The sequence below is a fragment of the Agelaius phoeniceus genome, chromosome 14, assembly GCF_051311805.1.
Source record: "Agelaius phoeniceus isolate bAgePho1 chromosome 14, bAgePho1.hap1, whole genome shotgun sequence".
Classification (NCBI taxonomy): Eukaryota; Metazoa; Chordata; class Aves; order Passeriformes; family Icteridae; genus Agelaius; species Agelaius phoeniceus.
The window spans coordinates 14,440,038-14,454,952 of NC_135278.1; the positions used below are offsets into that span (position 1 = coordinate 14,440,038).

Genomic DNA, 14,915 nt, shown 5'->3' on the forward strand with positions numbered 1-14,915 from the left:
TTGTAATAGAAATGTGCACTTATCTATGAGTTAAAATGATAACAATAAGCATCTCTCTACACACTTTAAACCTGGTCCCTGATGCTGTATTTATGTTCAGCATTAAGTCTTATACATTTTCTTTTTAATTCTTAAGGTTCTTTCAGATTTCATTAAGAGCCAGATCTCCTGAGATTCTGATTTTGTGTGCCCTGGCTTGTCTTGCCTTGCTTTTCTATCTCCATGGCCACCAAGGTGTTGTGCAGCTTGAAACCTTGGTGATGCTTAGCAGCTTCCTCCTTGTTTACCTGCTGCAGTAGATTTAGTGGTTTTGTAGAATACCAGTTTGGTTTTGTGGAGTACCAATTTGTCAGACTTCTTTCATGTTTGCTTAAGCTTACAGCACAAGCTGGTCAAACCCCTCTTGAATTTTGAGTGACTCCATCTGAGTTGAGCTGTGTTTGGAATAAAGGAGACAACACATTGGTGTCTCATGGCCTGCAAACTAAGCTTTTTGAGGAGGGAAAGTGTAAGAAATCTTTAGCTACTACTAGGTCCTATCTAGTAGTGTTTAGAAACATATAAAATAGCTCTGTAACACCTAATCCACTAGGTGAAAGCACTGAAACCAAAACTCACTATGGTAGTTTTATGGTAGAAAGCAGCAAGTCTCAGGATAGTGGCTGGTTGCCCCAGCAAACCCCAGAACTCTTGTCTCTGTGCTGAAGGCTTGTGGTTGAGCAGTATGAAAATGTGTCTCAAATTTCACAGGAACACGTGGAAACTTTGATTTTTAGAAAAGCAGTAGTTCCAACCAAAAATGGACTGCTTGTTGCTAAAGATGTCAATGGCAAAATGTAGTAAGTACAAAAGATTGAAAATCCTGTAGTTTAGTACTCTGGCATTTTAGCACTTTGGAAGGGAAAACTAGAAGTGCATCCACCAGCTAAATGGAGGGGGAGCAGTTGGATATTTGTGGCTGTAAATGGAGCCTAACCTGGGTACTAAGTTAGGGTACCTGGAAGACCCCATTCTAGGCTGTTTTTGACTGGTACATGAAACTGCAGGTGTGGCACCAGTTCAGAGCTCCTCCAGCAATAAGTTAGCTGGCAGTTTTCCCTCAGATATACTTGACATGCCTGTTGTAGAAAGGGAGAGAGACCTACCTCATCTTTAACATGGGCAACATTCAAGGCACTTGTCCCATGATATAGCCTGAGATGATTTGGCCTTTGATGCAGGAACATGATCCAAGTGCTACGCCTTTTCCTCTGCTTGCATGCTTTGCTCTTGCCTGTGTGTAAATAGTGCTTTCATCAGAATCTGTACTTGTTTGCCAGTGTGGTGTTGTGTTTCCTGGGCTGAGAATGACAGCCATTTTCAGTCATCATCTTGATGCTAAAGTGTACATTTAAGAGGCTGCTTATGGCTCCCTCTTCAGCTGTGGAGCAGCACCCAACAGCAGGAACATAGTTCAGAGGGAGCTGGGTGAGTGCTGAGGGGAAGGACAGGAATTGTCATACACACCTAGAAAACATGGAGTAAAAGAAGGAATGAGAGAAAAGGCTACCTGAAAGATCTTATGTTTCTTCTCTGAACATAAGTAAAAAACCCCTACTAATGTGTGCTTAGACTTTCTGCAGAGGATGAAGTGAGTCACCAGAAAGGCACCTTTTTCCCTACATCAGTGTGGCTTACTGAATAGAATTTTAAGCTAAAAGTAGTACTCAATTAAAGGTTTGTAGTAGCTGGTCAAGGTACCATGGGACAGCTGGATTTTAGGGCTGCATCCAACCTGTTGTCCATTGTAAACTGAGCTTTACCCAGCAGGCTAAACAAGACCCAGGGACTGACTTAATGCTCCCCCTGGAATGAAGAAAAGATGCTGCTCTCCAAATGAGAGTGCAGATTTTAGGTATTTAAGTATTGTGGTCTGTGTTAAACAGACAGTCTATTCTCCCATCCTTTGTGCCAGCCCTTCTCCATCCCTAGCCACTGCCAGTAGCTGTTTGCTTTTTGGAACATCTCACAGTTCATTAGGGCTCTGAATGCTGTACACCCCCAGACATAATTATGCTGCTGCCAGCCAGATTCCTTGCAGCTGTAGAAAGCTGTTTCTTCTTCATGCTTTTCTCCTTGCTAAATGGAACTAAATAGCCTGCTAAAGCTGAGCAGGGAGGAGGACTATCCTCCCTGCCTTAGTTCAGTGGCAGCTTGGGACTGTGATGGTGAGTGCTGTGCTGTGCCCCCTCTTCTCTGCCCCCAGCTCGTTCTTGTCTCTGCCATTGCTGTGCAGGCTTCTGCTGTGGAATAAAAGTCCTTTTGTGTGGGACCACAGTGTGGAGCCTTTCAGCTCCTCGCTGGCAGCCCAGCCTGTTCAATTCCCAGGCATAAGCTGCTGTCAAGTGGAAGAGAGGAAAGCAGACCCATGCAGCCGAGTGAGGAGCTTCCATCCCATTCATATGTTAATGCTTCCAAGAACAGAGCTCTAGGACAGCCTTTCTTCCCCTCCTTGAACCATCTGCTTCCAATCACAGAATGTGCTGGCTTGGAAGGGACCCACAAAGATCACTGAGTCCAACTCTTGGCCCTGCACAGGACCATCCTCAAGAATCACACCATGTGCCTGACAGCATTGTCCAAATGTTTCTTAAACTGTCAAGCTTGGGGCTGTGACCACTTCCCTGGGGAGCCAGTTCAGGGCTCAACCACCTTCAGGGTGAAGAATCTTTTTTTCTGGTGTCCAACCTAAGCCTTCCCTGACAATTTCAGGCCATTCCCTTGGGTTTGGTCACTGGTCACAAAGGGAAGTGATCAGTGCCTGCCCCTCCTCTTCCCCTCATGAGGAAGTTGTAGATTGTGATGAGGTCCCCCCTCAGTCTTCTCCAGGCTGAATGGACCAAGTGCCCTCAGCTGTTCCTCATACAGCTTCCCCTCAAAGCCCTTCATCTTCATTGCCCCCTTTAGACCCTCTCTAATATTTTAATATTAGAGATTAATATCTTTCTTATATTGAAGTGACCAAAACTTCATGTATATAGCAAACCCTGCTTCTTCTCCAAAAGCCTCATCAGCTGTGTGATGCACAAATGATCTGCATCCCCCTGAATCTGCAGGGGCTCTAGCCCAGCTCTCCTGTTCATGTTCAAGCAAGGACAGGCTGAATAATTTCAGGAACCCCAGTGGGATGATGTACATGTACTACATGCCCTAGTGTAGGTTTTGTCTCTGTGTGTGCCATCAATGGCATGCCTCTGCTGAAAACTGCATTTGGTTTTTCTGAAAGTAACAAAGGCCCTAATGCTCTTTTGAAAGGCCAGATAAAATGTCTGATCCAAGCCCTAAACAATCTAATTAGTGATGTGCTTGTGGGGAACCTATGTCTTTGGTGTTGTATCTTGCCAAAGTAGAGACCACATCAGAAGGGAACAGAGTGCACCTTTGGGCAGTACAAAATTATATTAACTGACCTGGCAGCTGGTTTTCACAGGGCAAGTCTCAGTCTCTGCACCAATGTTAGCCCCTTGCTGCACCCTGTGGCATGTCCCAGGCTTTTCAGGGCACAAAGGGGGATGTCTTGATAGCAATCAGGCTTTGGAGAAACTTTCCCCTCTTTTTAACCAACAGTGGCCCTGTACTGCAGTAGTCTTGCTGCCCACCACGAAGCTCTTGTCTCCTGTCACAACATGTCTGTAAAGCCTTCTTAATTCCTATTTACATGCCTGGTGTGCTAGGGAAGTAACTACAGAGAGAGCTCACATAGTGGTGTAGTTAATGTCTGTGGTGGCTTTGTGCTGGCACAGGGGATAGCATATGGATTTAGCCTCTGCACTTCCTCTGAATGCTGCTGCTCAGTAAAGAGCTGTATGAAAGCCCTGTCTATAGCTATGAGTGGAGTAGAAACAAATCTTAAAGTAGCACATGACTTGCCCAGGAATAGTACATTTGCATGAGAAGAGTGGGATATACCTGAAAATGGAGCTGTGTTCCTCATTCCTGGAAGTTACTAGACCTGTCAGAGCTGCTATGTTGTGTTTTGGCTGTACATGTTGGCTTATAAGTAGCTGAAAAAAAATAACATCCCAGCTGTTGTTTATAAATAGCAACAAGCCTTAAAAACCTGAAGGAGAACAAAGAATATCACACCCATCCACTTAAGACCTCTTAGATGCTCAGTCATCTTTCTGTGCACTGCAGCAGGAGAAGCAGGTGGTCAGGGCACTGTCTGAACTTACCTCTAACATGTTCTCAGCCACTGCTGAGTTCAGTCCATCTGGAAATCTTGCTAATAATCACCTTTCTTTCAGGTTGTCAAGACAATTGGTTTGCGAGAGGTCTGGTTTTTTGGACTTCAGTATCAAGACACCAAGGGTTTCTCAACATGGCTAAAATTGAACAAAAAGGTATGTTTGCTCCAAAATTTTGCTTGTCCTTGTTCCCTTCTGAGAGTGCAGGGGCAAATTCAGTCTCCATACTTCTGTCAGGGATCTGTTCTTGCCTACCCATGCACTTCAAGTACTGCAAGATCAGTGATTGGTGCTGTGGTGTGCACACACTCCCTCCCCAGGGTATGAGGAGTTGTGGTGTCTGACCTGGTCCTGCATCTAGCTCTGTTAACCAGGCCAGATTTGTTACCCTTCCTGGTAAAATGCTGATGATGTGCTCAAGTGAGCATCTTGGTTGAGGAGCAACCTGGAAAGTAACTTAACTACCACTGGCCATAAATACTGGCTTGTGTAAGTTCAGTGGGGAGAAGTGATGAGGTATTTAGCAGTAAGTAATTGAAAATCCTTGCTTTTCTGCATACTCTTTTCTGCATTGGAAAGGAGAATTTTTTTGTCTAGTGCACGCTTGTTTTCCTGTTTGTAAACTGCTCCCTTTCACTTGTATATAGACTATAAAATCTGCTGACTCTGTTGCAGGTAACAGCACAGGATGTACGTAAAGAAACGCCCCTGCTTTTCAAATTCCGTGCCAAGTTCTACCCAGAAGATGTGGCAGAAGAGCTGATCCAGGACATCACACAGCGCCTGTTCTTCCTGCAAGTGAAGGAGGCAATTCTGAACGATGACATTTACTGTCCCCCAGAAACAGCTGTCCTGCTGGCTTCCTACGCCGTCCAGTCCAAGTACGGAGACTTCAACAAAGACGTGCACAAGTCTGGCTACCTTGCTAGTGATAAACTGCTCCCACAAAGGCAAGTGAACCTGCATAGTCTTAGCCATTCTCTTTCTTAAATGGTTTGTGATTTTAAAATTTTTTTTTAAATGTAGGGGATGTTTTGATTGCAATACCCAGAATAAAGTATAGCCTTGTGCCACTTTGGGCATTTAGATTAGTATTCAATTAATAAAGAACTTTAACCTTAAACTTCCTATTACTATTCTGAAAATCTAATCAGAAGTGGTGAGAAAAGCTCCAAAACAAAATACACTACAAAAAAAAGAAACTGAATAAAATTTGTCCTTTATTAGAAGTCTGAATACTGACCATTGACTCTATCTAGCCTTTTAATGAAGCTGTATTTCTTGGAATATTTTTGTGGGTGAACTCTGATGCCCGTGGAGTATTTAATGAAGCATTATTATAGAGTGATGTGATTGTGTGTGTGCATATATGTAGTGCTTGGTTTGAAACATCCCATGTATGCTCTTTCTAGGGTTTTGGAGCAGCACAAGCTTAACAAGGACCAGTGGGAGGAGAGGATCCAGGTGTGGCATGAGGAACATCGAGGAATGATTAGGTAACTGATGCAGTGTGAAACTGCTGTATTTCAAATAGTGTCAGTGTGTAATGTACAAATACATAAAAAAAAATAAATCTGTGATTTGCTTCAGGATAAGTTAGCATTCTTCAGGTTATTTTGCTCAGAGTAACTAGTTTACATGCCTCTGCTGGTCCACATCAGCTGGCTGTTCTTAGTAAAACATGACTGAGTTTGCAGAGTTTGTAATTATCTACTAGAGTGATGCTTAGAACCTTTGCCAGCTTGTTGCTGCTCTGTCCACATGGGAAGTTAGAACCTTCTTGCTTTAATGGCTTAAAGACTCAAAAGAGAATAACTATTTTCTTTTTACATGCTGCAGAGAAGATGCTGTCTTGGAGTACCTGAAAATTGCACAGGATCTGGAAATGTACGGTGTGAACTACTTCAGCATTAAGAACAAGAAAGGCTCTGAGCTCTGGCTAGGTGTAGATGCTCTTGGACTCAACATTTATGAGCAGAATGATAGGTAATTAACCCCTCTCTCTTCATTGTTGCCATCAGCTCCTTTCCAATATAAAGTCATTTAAAATCACTCTCTCCTGGAATTCAAATCTTTAACTAAACTCCACCATTTCTATATCATTCTTGGCTGTGTTTTTGACATTGCCAGAATAATCCATAAAATGTGATTCTTTGGACCAACAAATACAAGAAATTGGCAAATCTTTTCAAGGTAGTTTCACTTTATCCCTAGTCTTCCTGCTATAGATGCATTCTCCAGTTCTGATTTTCATTTAAAAAACAAAAAAAAAGGTGGGATTGAAAAACTGCTTCTTATATTTCTGTTTCATCTGTGTGGCTAATTTTGTCTGCTCATTTCAACTACCATAAGAGCACTGAAATATGAGGGTGGATTTGGTATGATTTTAAGCTTTATATTCTAAGTCAAGAATTTGAAATTACTTTGGGATCTCTTATTTCTTTTTGCTTCCCATTTTTACAGGCTAACACCGAAAATTGGATTCCCCTGGAGTGAGATCAGAAATATCTCATTCAATGACAAGAAATTTGTTATTAAGCCTATTGACAAGAAAGCACCAGTAAGAAGCAAGATTCATATTAAGCTATTAAACTTTCAACTTCTTAGCTGAATGATTTCTGTGGGTTTGGTTTTGGGGGCTTTTTGGGGTTTTCTGCACTGAATCTTTTCATCAATAGCATGAATGCTGATGTAAGCAGGGAAACCTGTTCAGGGCAGTCAAGTGATAGTTAAGATTTTTTTTTGGCTAAGAGGGTAGAAATTTAGTATAAGCTTAAGCTTTTAACATCAGTGGCAGGGAGTAGCTCTTTGCTTAGGGTTTCTGATTCTCCTAAGACTGTTCAGATTCTCTGATAATTCATTTAGGGATCTGAGGTACCTCTGTTAGTGTGAATGCTTCCTTTGCACCCTGTTGACTTTAATAGTGTGTGGGATGATCTTTTGCAGGTTTTCACCTTACTTAAAGCAGAAGCTTTAAGTCATTTTGTAGGGTAGGCTGGAAGTTTTTTCCTTGCCAATTTATATTGAATGTAATTGTTTTAATCTTTAACACCTAATAATTTCCAGTGCTAGCCAGTACCTTCTGTTCTTCTGGTCATTCTTGTTCCATTGCTGCTTGAAAGCATTTCCCTGTTGCTCCTTTTGAACAGAACAAAGTTATTTATCCGTTGATTGTAACATTTAACACCCCCTCTGGCATAAACCAAGACGTTACATTCTAAGTGGCTGGCCAGGCTATTATACAGATTATTGAAGTGGGAAGGGAGGTGGGAGAAGCCAGGAATTCGGTGTGCCTGGTAAAGCAGCCCTGCTGGTGTTTGTAAAGAAATGGTGATGCAAGATGCTGTGTGCTTGGTGCTAGGGGTGTGTTACAGTGAAACCCAGAGCACTGGAATGACACATTGGGTGCTTCTGCCCTGGGTGTGCTTGTCAGGTTGAAATCCATTCCAGAAATAAGTGTCTATCTGCCACCACCAATGAAATAGACATTATTAAGAAAAGCTGGCTGGCAGCTCTAAAATGCTCGGGGTCTTAGGAGCATAGTGCATAGCACAAGGGGCTTCTTATGCTGAAAGAACAAATCTAATGCTGCCTTTTCCTTGTCCCAAGGACTTTGTATTCTACGCCCCTCGGTTACGGATTAACAAGCGAATCCTGGCGCTTTGCATGGGGAACCACGAGCTCTACATGCGCAGACGTAAACCAGACACCATCGAGGTGCAGCAGATGAAGGCACAGGCTCGGGAAGAGAAACACCAGAAACAGATGGAGAGGTTGGTAGGGCTCTGAGTAACCTGGGTGTGTGACTAATCACTGCATGAGTAGCATCATGTGCTAGATAAATGGCTGGCAGCACCTTAATCTGCTTGAGCCAAAATAAAGCAGGTTGCTTTCTGCTTCAGTAGGTCTGATGGGTTGATAGTAATGGTACTCACCACAAATGTGACTTCCCATTACTTTCTTGGACTTATGAACTTGTCATTGAGATGAACGCCAGCAGAGTTTTATATTTTTGTACTTCTATAAAGGGAGTAAAGCTCATTATCTGAGTGCTGTAGGGCACATCTTGTGTGTGCTCTTTTTGTGTGTTTACTAGGAAGTGCTCCAAGTTGGTTTGAAATTACATTGTGACTTCCTTCCATCAGAGCCCTGCTGGAGAATGAGAAGAAGAAGAGGGAGTTGGCAGAAAAGGAGAAGGAGAAGATTGAGCGTGAGAAGGAGGAGCTGATGGAGAGACTCAAGCAAATTGAGGAGCAAACCAAGAAAGCTCAGCAAGGTAATAGGAAATCTTTCAGTGTTTTCTTTGATGATGAATAGTCTGAGTGAGAAGGGTTCAAATAGTAAAGCTATGAGCATCTCTGAGTAATTTGTCTCTCCAGTGTTGTGTGCTAACTGGTGTTAGGGCCCTGGTTTAGCCTCCTGAAGCCAAATGTAAGCCCTCCATATGCAGTTGCTGAAAAAATATATGCATTAAAGAAATGGGTAACAGCCAAGATTTCTCTCTTGGCAGCAGAAGTACCTTGCCATTGTTCCTGTGCTGGCTGGAAGCTTTATCCCAGCATATCTGTAGAGGAAGGAGTCAGAGTGTAGCAGGGGTCACACCAGCCATTGCTGTGGTGATTTACTATCTAATTGCTTGGCTAGAGTTAGTGTGGTGTTGCCCAAGCAAAATGCTGAAGGCTTCTCTGCCCTCAAGTAATTTTGGGCTGGGTGCTTCCCCACAAATCCATTGGGGGTGGGCCTAATTTTTAGTCTTACAGCTCCAGGTAAAATGTAAAGGAAAGAACAGGGAACAGTTGCTTGCATCCCTCCTTTACCTGTCCTCTGAAGGAAGACTCTTATCCAGACAGACTTTCCTCTTCTACTGCCATTCTTTACTTGATCTGACTTGAAATGTGCTCCCCTATTTTCAGAATTGGAAGAACAGACCCGCAGAGCTCTGGAGCTGGAACAGGAGAGAAAACGAGCTCAGGAGGAAGCAGAGAAACTGGCTAAGGAACGTAGAGAAGCAGAAGAGGCCAAGGAGGCCCTATTGAGAGCATCCCATGATCAACAAAAGACCCAGGAACAGTTGGTAAGTTGGTGAACTGACAATCAAGTAGGGAAAATAGTGAAAGGGGAAGCATCTAAACTTTTGAAGCAAACCAGGCTATGAATATAGTGTGGAAGCACTACATTCATAGGTTCTTCAATTTTTATCCTCAAGTAGGTGAACATATGCGTAAATATATTTGTGCAGTAGATTTGTATTGCTTTTTGCCTTTTTTTTTATATGTGATAATGATAAAGTGTTGCTTTCCCTGGTTTAGACTCAAAGAACTAAGTTTTGTAGCTCTGTTTTGGGGAGAAGGAAAAAGAACCAACTCAACAACCAAACAAAAACCCAACTCACAATGAAACGCCAATTTTTTTTGGCCTTCTTTCCTCTTTCATCATGGAGGTATTGGTGGAACTGAAGTTAACAGGAAGGCTTTCTTCTCACTGAAAAGATGTGTTTTCACTCAGGACTTGAACTAAATGCTTGATTTAGCAAGTACCTTGGGTTTTATTTCCATTAAAAGCCTTTCTTCTGCAGGCTGCTGAGATGGCAGAACTCACAGCTAGGATCACACAGCTGGAGCTGGCCAGGCAGAAGAAGGAGAGCGAGGCGCAGGAGTGGCAGTATAAGGTAAAGCAGAATCTGAGCAAATGGCATCCTTTCTGTGGAGTTGCTCTTTGTTCTGGGTTGTACCTAAACTACTGCACTAGATTCCATGCTAAACTCAATTCTTGCAAGATTGAGGCTGTTGTAAATACACAGCTTTGGAACTGGTAACTTATTCTAACTCCATGTAGCAATTTTTGACTAATTAGACCCGTAGCCCATTTTCCATTAACAGTAACCATTCTTCAAATCTCTCAAGTGTTATCCAGCAGAAAATTTTGCAAATGATGGTAGCTGAGTAGCTTTGGAATACACCCCTTCAGAGGTGCAAGGTTTCCTTGTAACAAGCACCGAGTGGTGCTTCTGTGAGACGTCTCAGGCACTCAGGATTATTCTGACTGACTCACTGTGGCATATCCTACTGCAGGCACAGAGGGTGCAGGAGGACCTAGAGAAGACCAAAGAGGAGTTGAAGACTGCCATGAGCACCCCTCATGTCACTGAACCCATGCACTCTGAGAACGAGCATGATGATGAGCAGGATGAGAATGCAGCAGAGGCCAGTGCTGAGCTGAGGTCGGAGGCCACCATCAAGGACCGCAGCGAGGAGGAGCGCACCACTGAGGCAGAGAAGAATGAGAGGGTCCAGAAACACTTGAAGGTAAGAAGCTGGCAGCAGAATGTGTGTGTGGGGGTGCTGCTTCTACTTTTCTCAACATTTCTTGCAGCTGGAAGGTATTACTGTTATTTAAAAAATGAGGGGAGACACAGGGAAGGGAGATGATCATGATCTTGCCAGATAGCTGCTTAACCATTGAGCAGAGAGGCAGATCTGGTCTTCTGCCACTTGAATTTCATTTTACTGGAAGCAGTGAAGTAGTTTGAAGCAATGCCAACAAGTAGTGTCTGTCAGATGTAGTGTGCTGTCTGTGAGTATTGCCAACCACCTGACAGCTGTTCATAGCCCTGGCTGCAAGGAATTGAAGAACTTTGTCTGATTCCTATCCAGCAGCTCTCTCTAACTGTCAAGTCTGGGTTGCATTGCAAAACTCTGCATTGCAAAACCCTGGAGTAGCCCACTAGGGCTCAGCACAGAGACAGCACTACTGCACCCTCTTCTTGTGAGGAACTCCAGTGTTCTGGTGTTAAATTCCAAGCATTTAGTTGTGCTGCCTGACTTGCACCAGGCTTTGCTCATTGTGCATTGTACTGTGGTAATTACACACAGAGGGCTAGAGGTGCATTTTATCTTCTGCAGCAAATTCCTTTTCTGGTGGAAAGCTAGTAATTCCTCAGATTCTGCAAGATGTTCTTGCTGTCTTCAGGGATCCCTCCACATGGCCATTCTTTTAAAATACAGGCATTGGAGATAATCTTTCTTAACTGTGCTAGATGAAGATAAATATGTGACAGATTGTCTGATGTTTTATACCTTCAAATGTTAGGGAGAAATATGAACAACTTCCATAAAATCATAGATCTGTTTAGGTTGGAGGGGCCTCCATGAGATCATCTAATTCCACCTCCTTGCTCAAGCAAGGTCAGCTAGAGCAGGTTGCCCAGAAGAATACACTGGGGCTTGTCTGTTTCCTGTCTGTATAGACACCGGATCTTTAGGAGGATCAGCAGGAAATCTTGTCCAGCTCTGAGTCTCTGGTACTAACCTGCTGCTGTCTGCTTCTCCTCCTCCAAAGGCTCTTTCCTCAGAGCTGGCAAACGCTCGGGATGAGACCAAGAAGACAGCCAATGACATGATCCACGCTGAGAACATGCGCCTGGGCCGAGACAAGTACAAGACCCTGCGCCAGATCCGGCAGGGGAACACCAAGCAGCGCATCGACGAGTTCGAGTCCATGTAAACTCCCCCTGCACCTGCTGCCCTGCACTCTCTTCTCCCCTCTTTCCCATCCTCTCCCATCATCACTCATAATCGTGCTATGCTGGAACCACTACAGAAGAGTGACCATGGTCTTATTTATCAAGTTTTGGGCAAATGCTGGAGTTAATTGACAGAAGAAGGAATAGTAAATAATGTCTGCCTGGGGTGGCTTGGGGAAGCAAATGTGTATTAGGGCAAATCTGAAGTTGTTTGGCTTGGGGTAAAGTCTTAATGTGTTGGGTTTGCCCACTGAGGTGGCTGTGTTGCTGTCTTCTCCCGTTGTGTGGGGAGAGCAGCAGATCCTTGTACTGCATTAAATAGTCAAGAGCTGACAGTCTGACACTCTGCCTTCCTACTAACCTGTGCAAGCTTCAGGATTAAGCTTAGTAGTCAGGGTCTGAATTTCTGACTTAACCCAGAGTCTGAATCATGTAGTTAAAAAGGGGAGCTTAGGAAGAAGGATTGAAGGTAAAATATGGACTTTCTCTCTAAAAGACCAAAGCTTTTGTCCTACAAAAATAAGCAGACCAAACAGATTCTGTGGTGTTCCTGCTGGTGTTACATTTTGTTGTTTAATGATGGAGCTTTGAATTTTCTAATCATGAGGAGGCCTTTGGAATAATTCCACTGATACAGTGTGGTTTGAAGCCTCGAATTCCCTGCTTTCCAGAGGTTTTGTCTCTGGTCAATGGCTTTGTTCACTATCATTTGTCTGACTTCAATGTAACCAGTGAGGCAGAGATAGCTAGAGTACACTGCCTTCCTTTTTGGTTTTGCCAATGAAAACCTAAAGTGGGAGGTAGAAATGTAAAAGACTAAAAGTTAGTGTAGCTGTATTTTCCCTTGCTGAACAGATACTTTTCTAGTTACATGAACAAGATTTCCATGAGAGGCCTTTTTAGCACATAGTTGTTGGTGCCTTATGACTGTGTATAGATCTACTGTAGCTCAGATACCTTTAGTTTAAACTAGATGCAATCATAAAAAGTGATCAGCAGCTGGGGACCAAAAACTGCTCACATATCTGGGTCATGTACAAGACTGCATCTGTCTTCCTGGCTTCAAGCAGCAATTGAGGGGAGAGGATCCTGAGACACTTGTCCAATTGCTTTCTTAATCCTCACTAGCACTCCGCCACATCCCTGGCTCAAGTGCTTTTCCTTCCCCAGAAGGATGCTTTGGCCTTTTGTGGCTTTGAGAACAGAAGGCTTTCTCTTAGAAATGGGATACAAATGGTTCTGAGACTGGTCCTGAGAGCTGCTTGTGCCAGGTATTGAAATAACCATCACCTCCTGTCATCCAAGCTGCCCATGCTGTAGCTACCCAGAGTCCTCCCTGCCATTTGTGTGGAGGAAATAGCCATGTATGCTCAGGGTTGAATTGGATGTTGCCTTGATCCTCATAAAAGGAACTGTTAACCTTCAGGAGAGTCATCTTAAAAATGGGTTCCACCTAAAATGAAGTCCTCCTTTGTTTTGCCCTCCTTGGATTAGTGTGTCCCTATAGGAAGTCATTGGGTTAGCCTGGGATTTATTTTCTTGCCTAGCATAATTCCAAATTTTGTGACCTACTCAGTTTTGTTGATTCTCCTTTTGTATGATGTTACTGGTAATGGTGATAGAAGGAAAACATCTGAAAACTGGAGCATTTTCAGCTCTCTGCTGTATGAAAAAGGGCAAAGGGAGACTGTGCCAAAAAATAAATGTTCATGATAGTGTTAACAAACTGCAGTATTTCCCCAAGAATTCCTTGGGTGGCTGGAAACAACCTCACCAGTTCTGTGTTACTTTATTTTTTGAAAGCAATGCAATCTGTGTAGGGATTCATACAAATACCAGCCAACCTCTGTTAGAAGCAACATGCCAACCTATGCTCTTAAACCTCCAGGTGTGTCATGTGGGAGCCCCCTTCTCTCCCCTGGACACAGAGTGCTTTTGGGGAGCACATGACATGGCAAGCTTTTTGTTGGCCAAGAAAAATATGCCTCAGTACCATGAAAGTCACAAATGAAAGATTGGAGTTAAATTTGTCAGAATGTATTTGCATATTTGTGTACTGAAGGTGATTGGCATTGGCTCTGCACGAGTCTCGTTACTGGGGAACAGACAACCTTTAAACTTCTGTTTTGGTGCTTTAAAGCTGGTTCTCAGCACTTCTGCTCTGTCCATGGCAACTGTTGATGCATTTGAGGGGAGAAAAATCCTATCTAATATTTTAATAATTTCCTAACAAGCTGATGTATGGTGCCTGGAATATGTGTTCAAATAATAAACCAGTAATTTTCTGCTTTGATGGGTCACACAACACTGCTGAGCTCTCATGTATTCTGATGTTGGCATGACTTCTGTTTATATGGTTTTTTAAACGTTCTAATTCCACATGGTCCAATTAAGGAATAGAACGGCTTGTGCCAGTGAGTCCACCTAACTCTTTGTAGTTGTTTCAGCCCTGCCTTCTTTTTAACCAGTATTATATTCCAGTGGTATCTAATGATATTTGATTTCAATATTTCTAGCTATGCACAATTAGAAAATATTAGTCAAGGGATGAAGGGTATGTTTATGGTCCTCCCCTTGGAATTGTATACTGTATTATAAAGATGATATTTTGCAAGAAAACTAATGTAAGAAGCTTTCAGTATTATGGTGAGATTTGTAGACACATTTTTTATTTGTTAGAATACAGTGAATTGTTCTTCCTCTTCATGTTCCAGTTTAATTGGATAACTACTCCTCTTGGGGGTGGGGGGAGGGAAGTACTTTATCACATGTTGCCTGGCTTATTTTTTTCTTGTTTTATTTTTTTTTTTGTTGCTGTAAATTATGTTGAAGGTTTTTGACCAGTTGTTTTACTGGATTATAATAAAACATCAATTCCTTAAGGTTTTGGAGTAATTAATGGGTCCATGTGCTTATCTGCAGAGAGAACCTTGACTAAGACATGTTTTTCCTTTTCAGAGGAGTTGTTAAAATCCATACCTTGTTCTTCCTGAAGTGCCAATAAAGTTGAGAGAAATTCAGCAGATTGTGTCTGGCTGGTTACTTAAGGTTTGCTTTAAGTCCAGTGCTGTGTCCTGTAGCTGGGCAGATCAGCCTTGTGGTGCCCAGAGGTCAGCCTGGGAGCTCCCTCACAAACAGGGAGATCTTTCTGGCACTCTGAAAGGGAA

General features: G+C 43.0%; 1 protein-coding gene across 1 annotated transcript in view; it reads left to right on the forward strand.

Annotated features, from left to right (window-relative positions):
* The window catches only part of MSN (moesin), a 40,350-nt gene extending 25,582 nt beyond the window's left edge, over positions 1–14,768 (forward strand). Inside the window, exons 3-13 of the mRNA XM_054641317.2 lie at positions 4,287–4,382; positions 4,902–5,176; positions 5,639–5,722; positions 6,066–6,212; positions 6,690–6,786; positions 7,836–7,999; positions 8,372–8,502; positions 9,140–9,300; positions 9,802–9,894; positions 10,298–10,531; positions 11,565–14,768. Coding sequence (XP_054497292.1) covers positions 4,287–4,382; positions 4,902–5,176; positions 5,639–5,722; positions 6,066–6,212; positions 6,690–6,786; positions 7,836–7,999; positions 8,372–8,502; positions 9,140–9,300; positions 9,802–9,894; positions 10,298–10,531; positions 11,565–11,729 — 1,647 coding nt within the window. The 3' untranslated portion in view covers positions 11,730–14,768. The remainder of the gene's footprint in view (positions 1–4,286; positions 4,383–4,901; positions 5,177–5,638; positions 5,723–6,065; positions 6,213–6,689; positions 6,787–7,835; positions 8,000–8,371; positions 8,503–9,139; positions 9,301–9,801; positions 9,895–10,297; positions 10,532–11,564) is intronic.
* Positions 14,769–14,915: the final 147 nt, after the last annotated feature.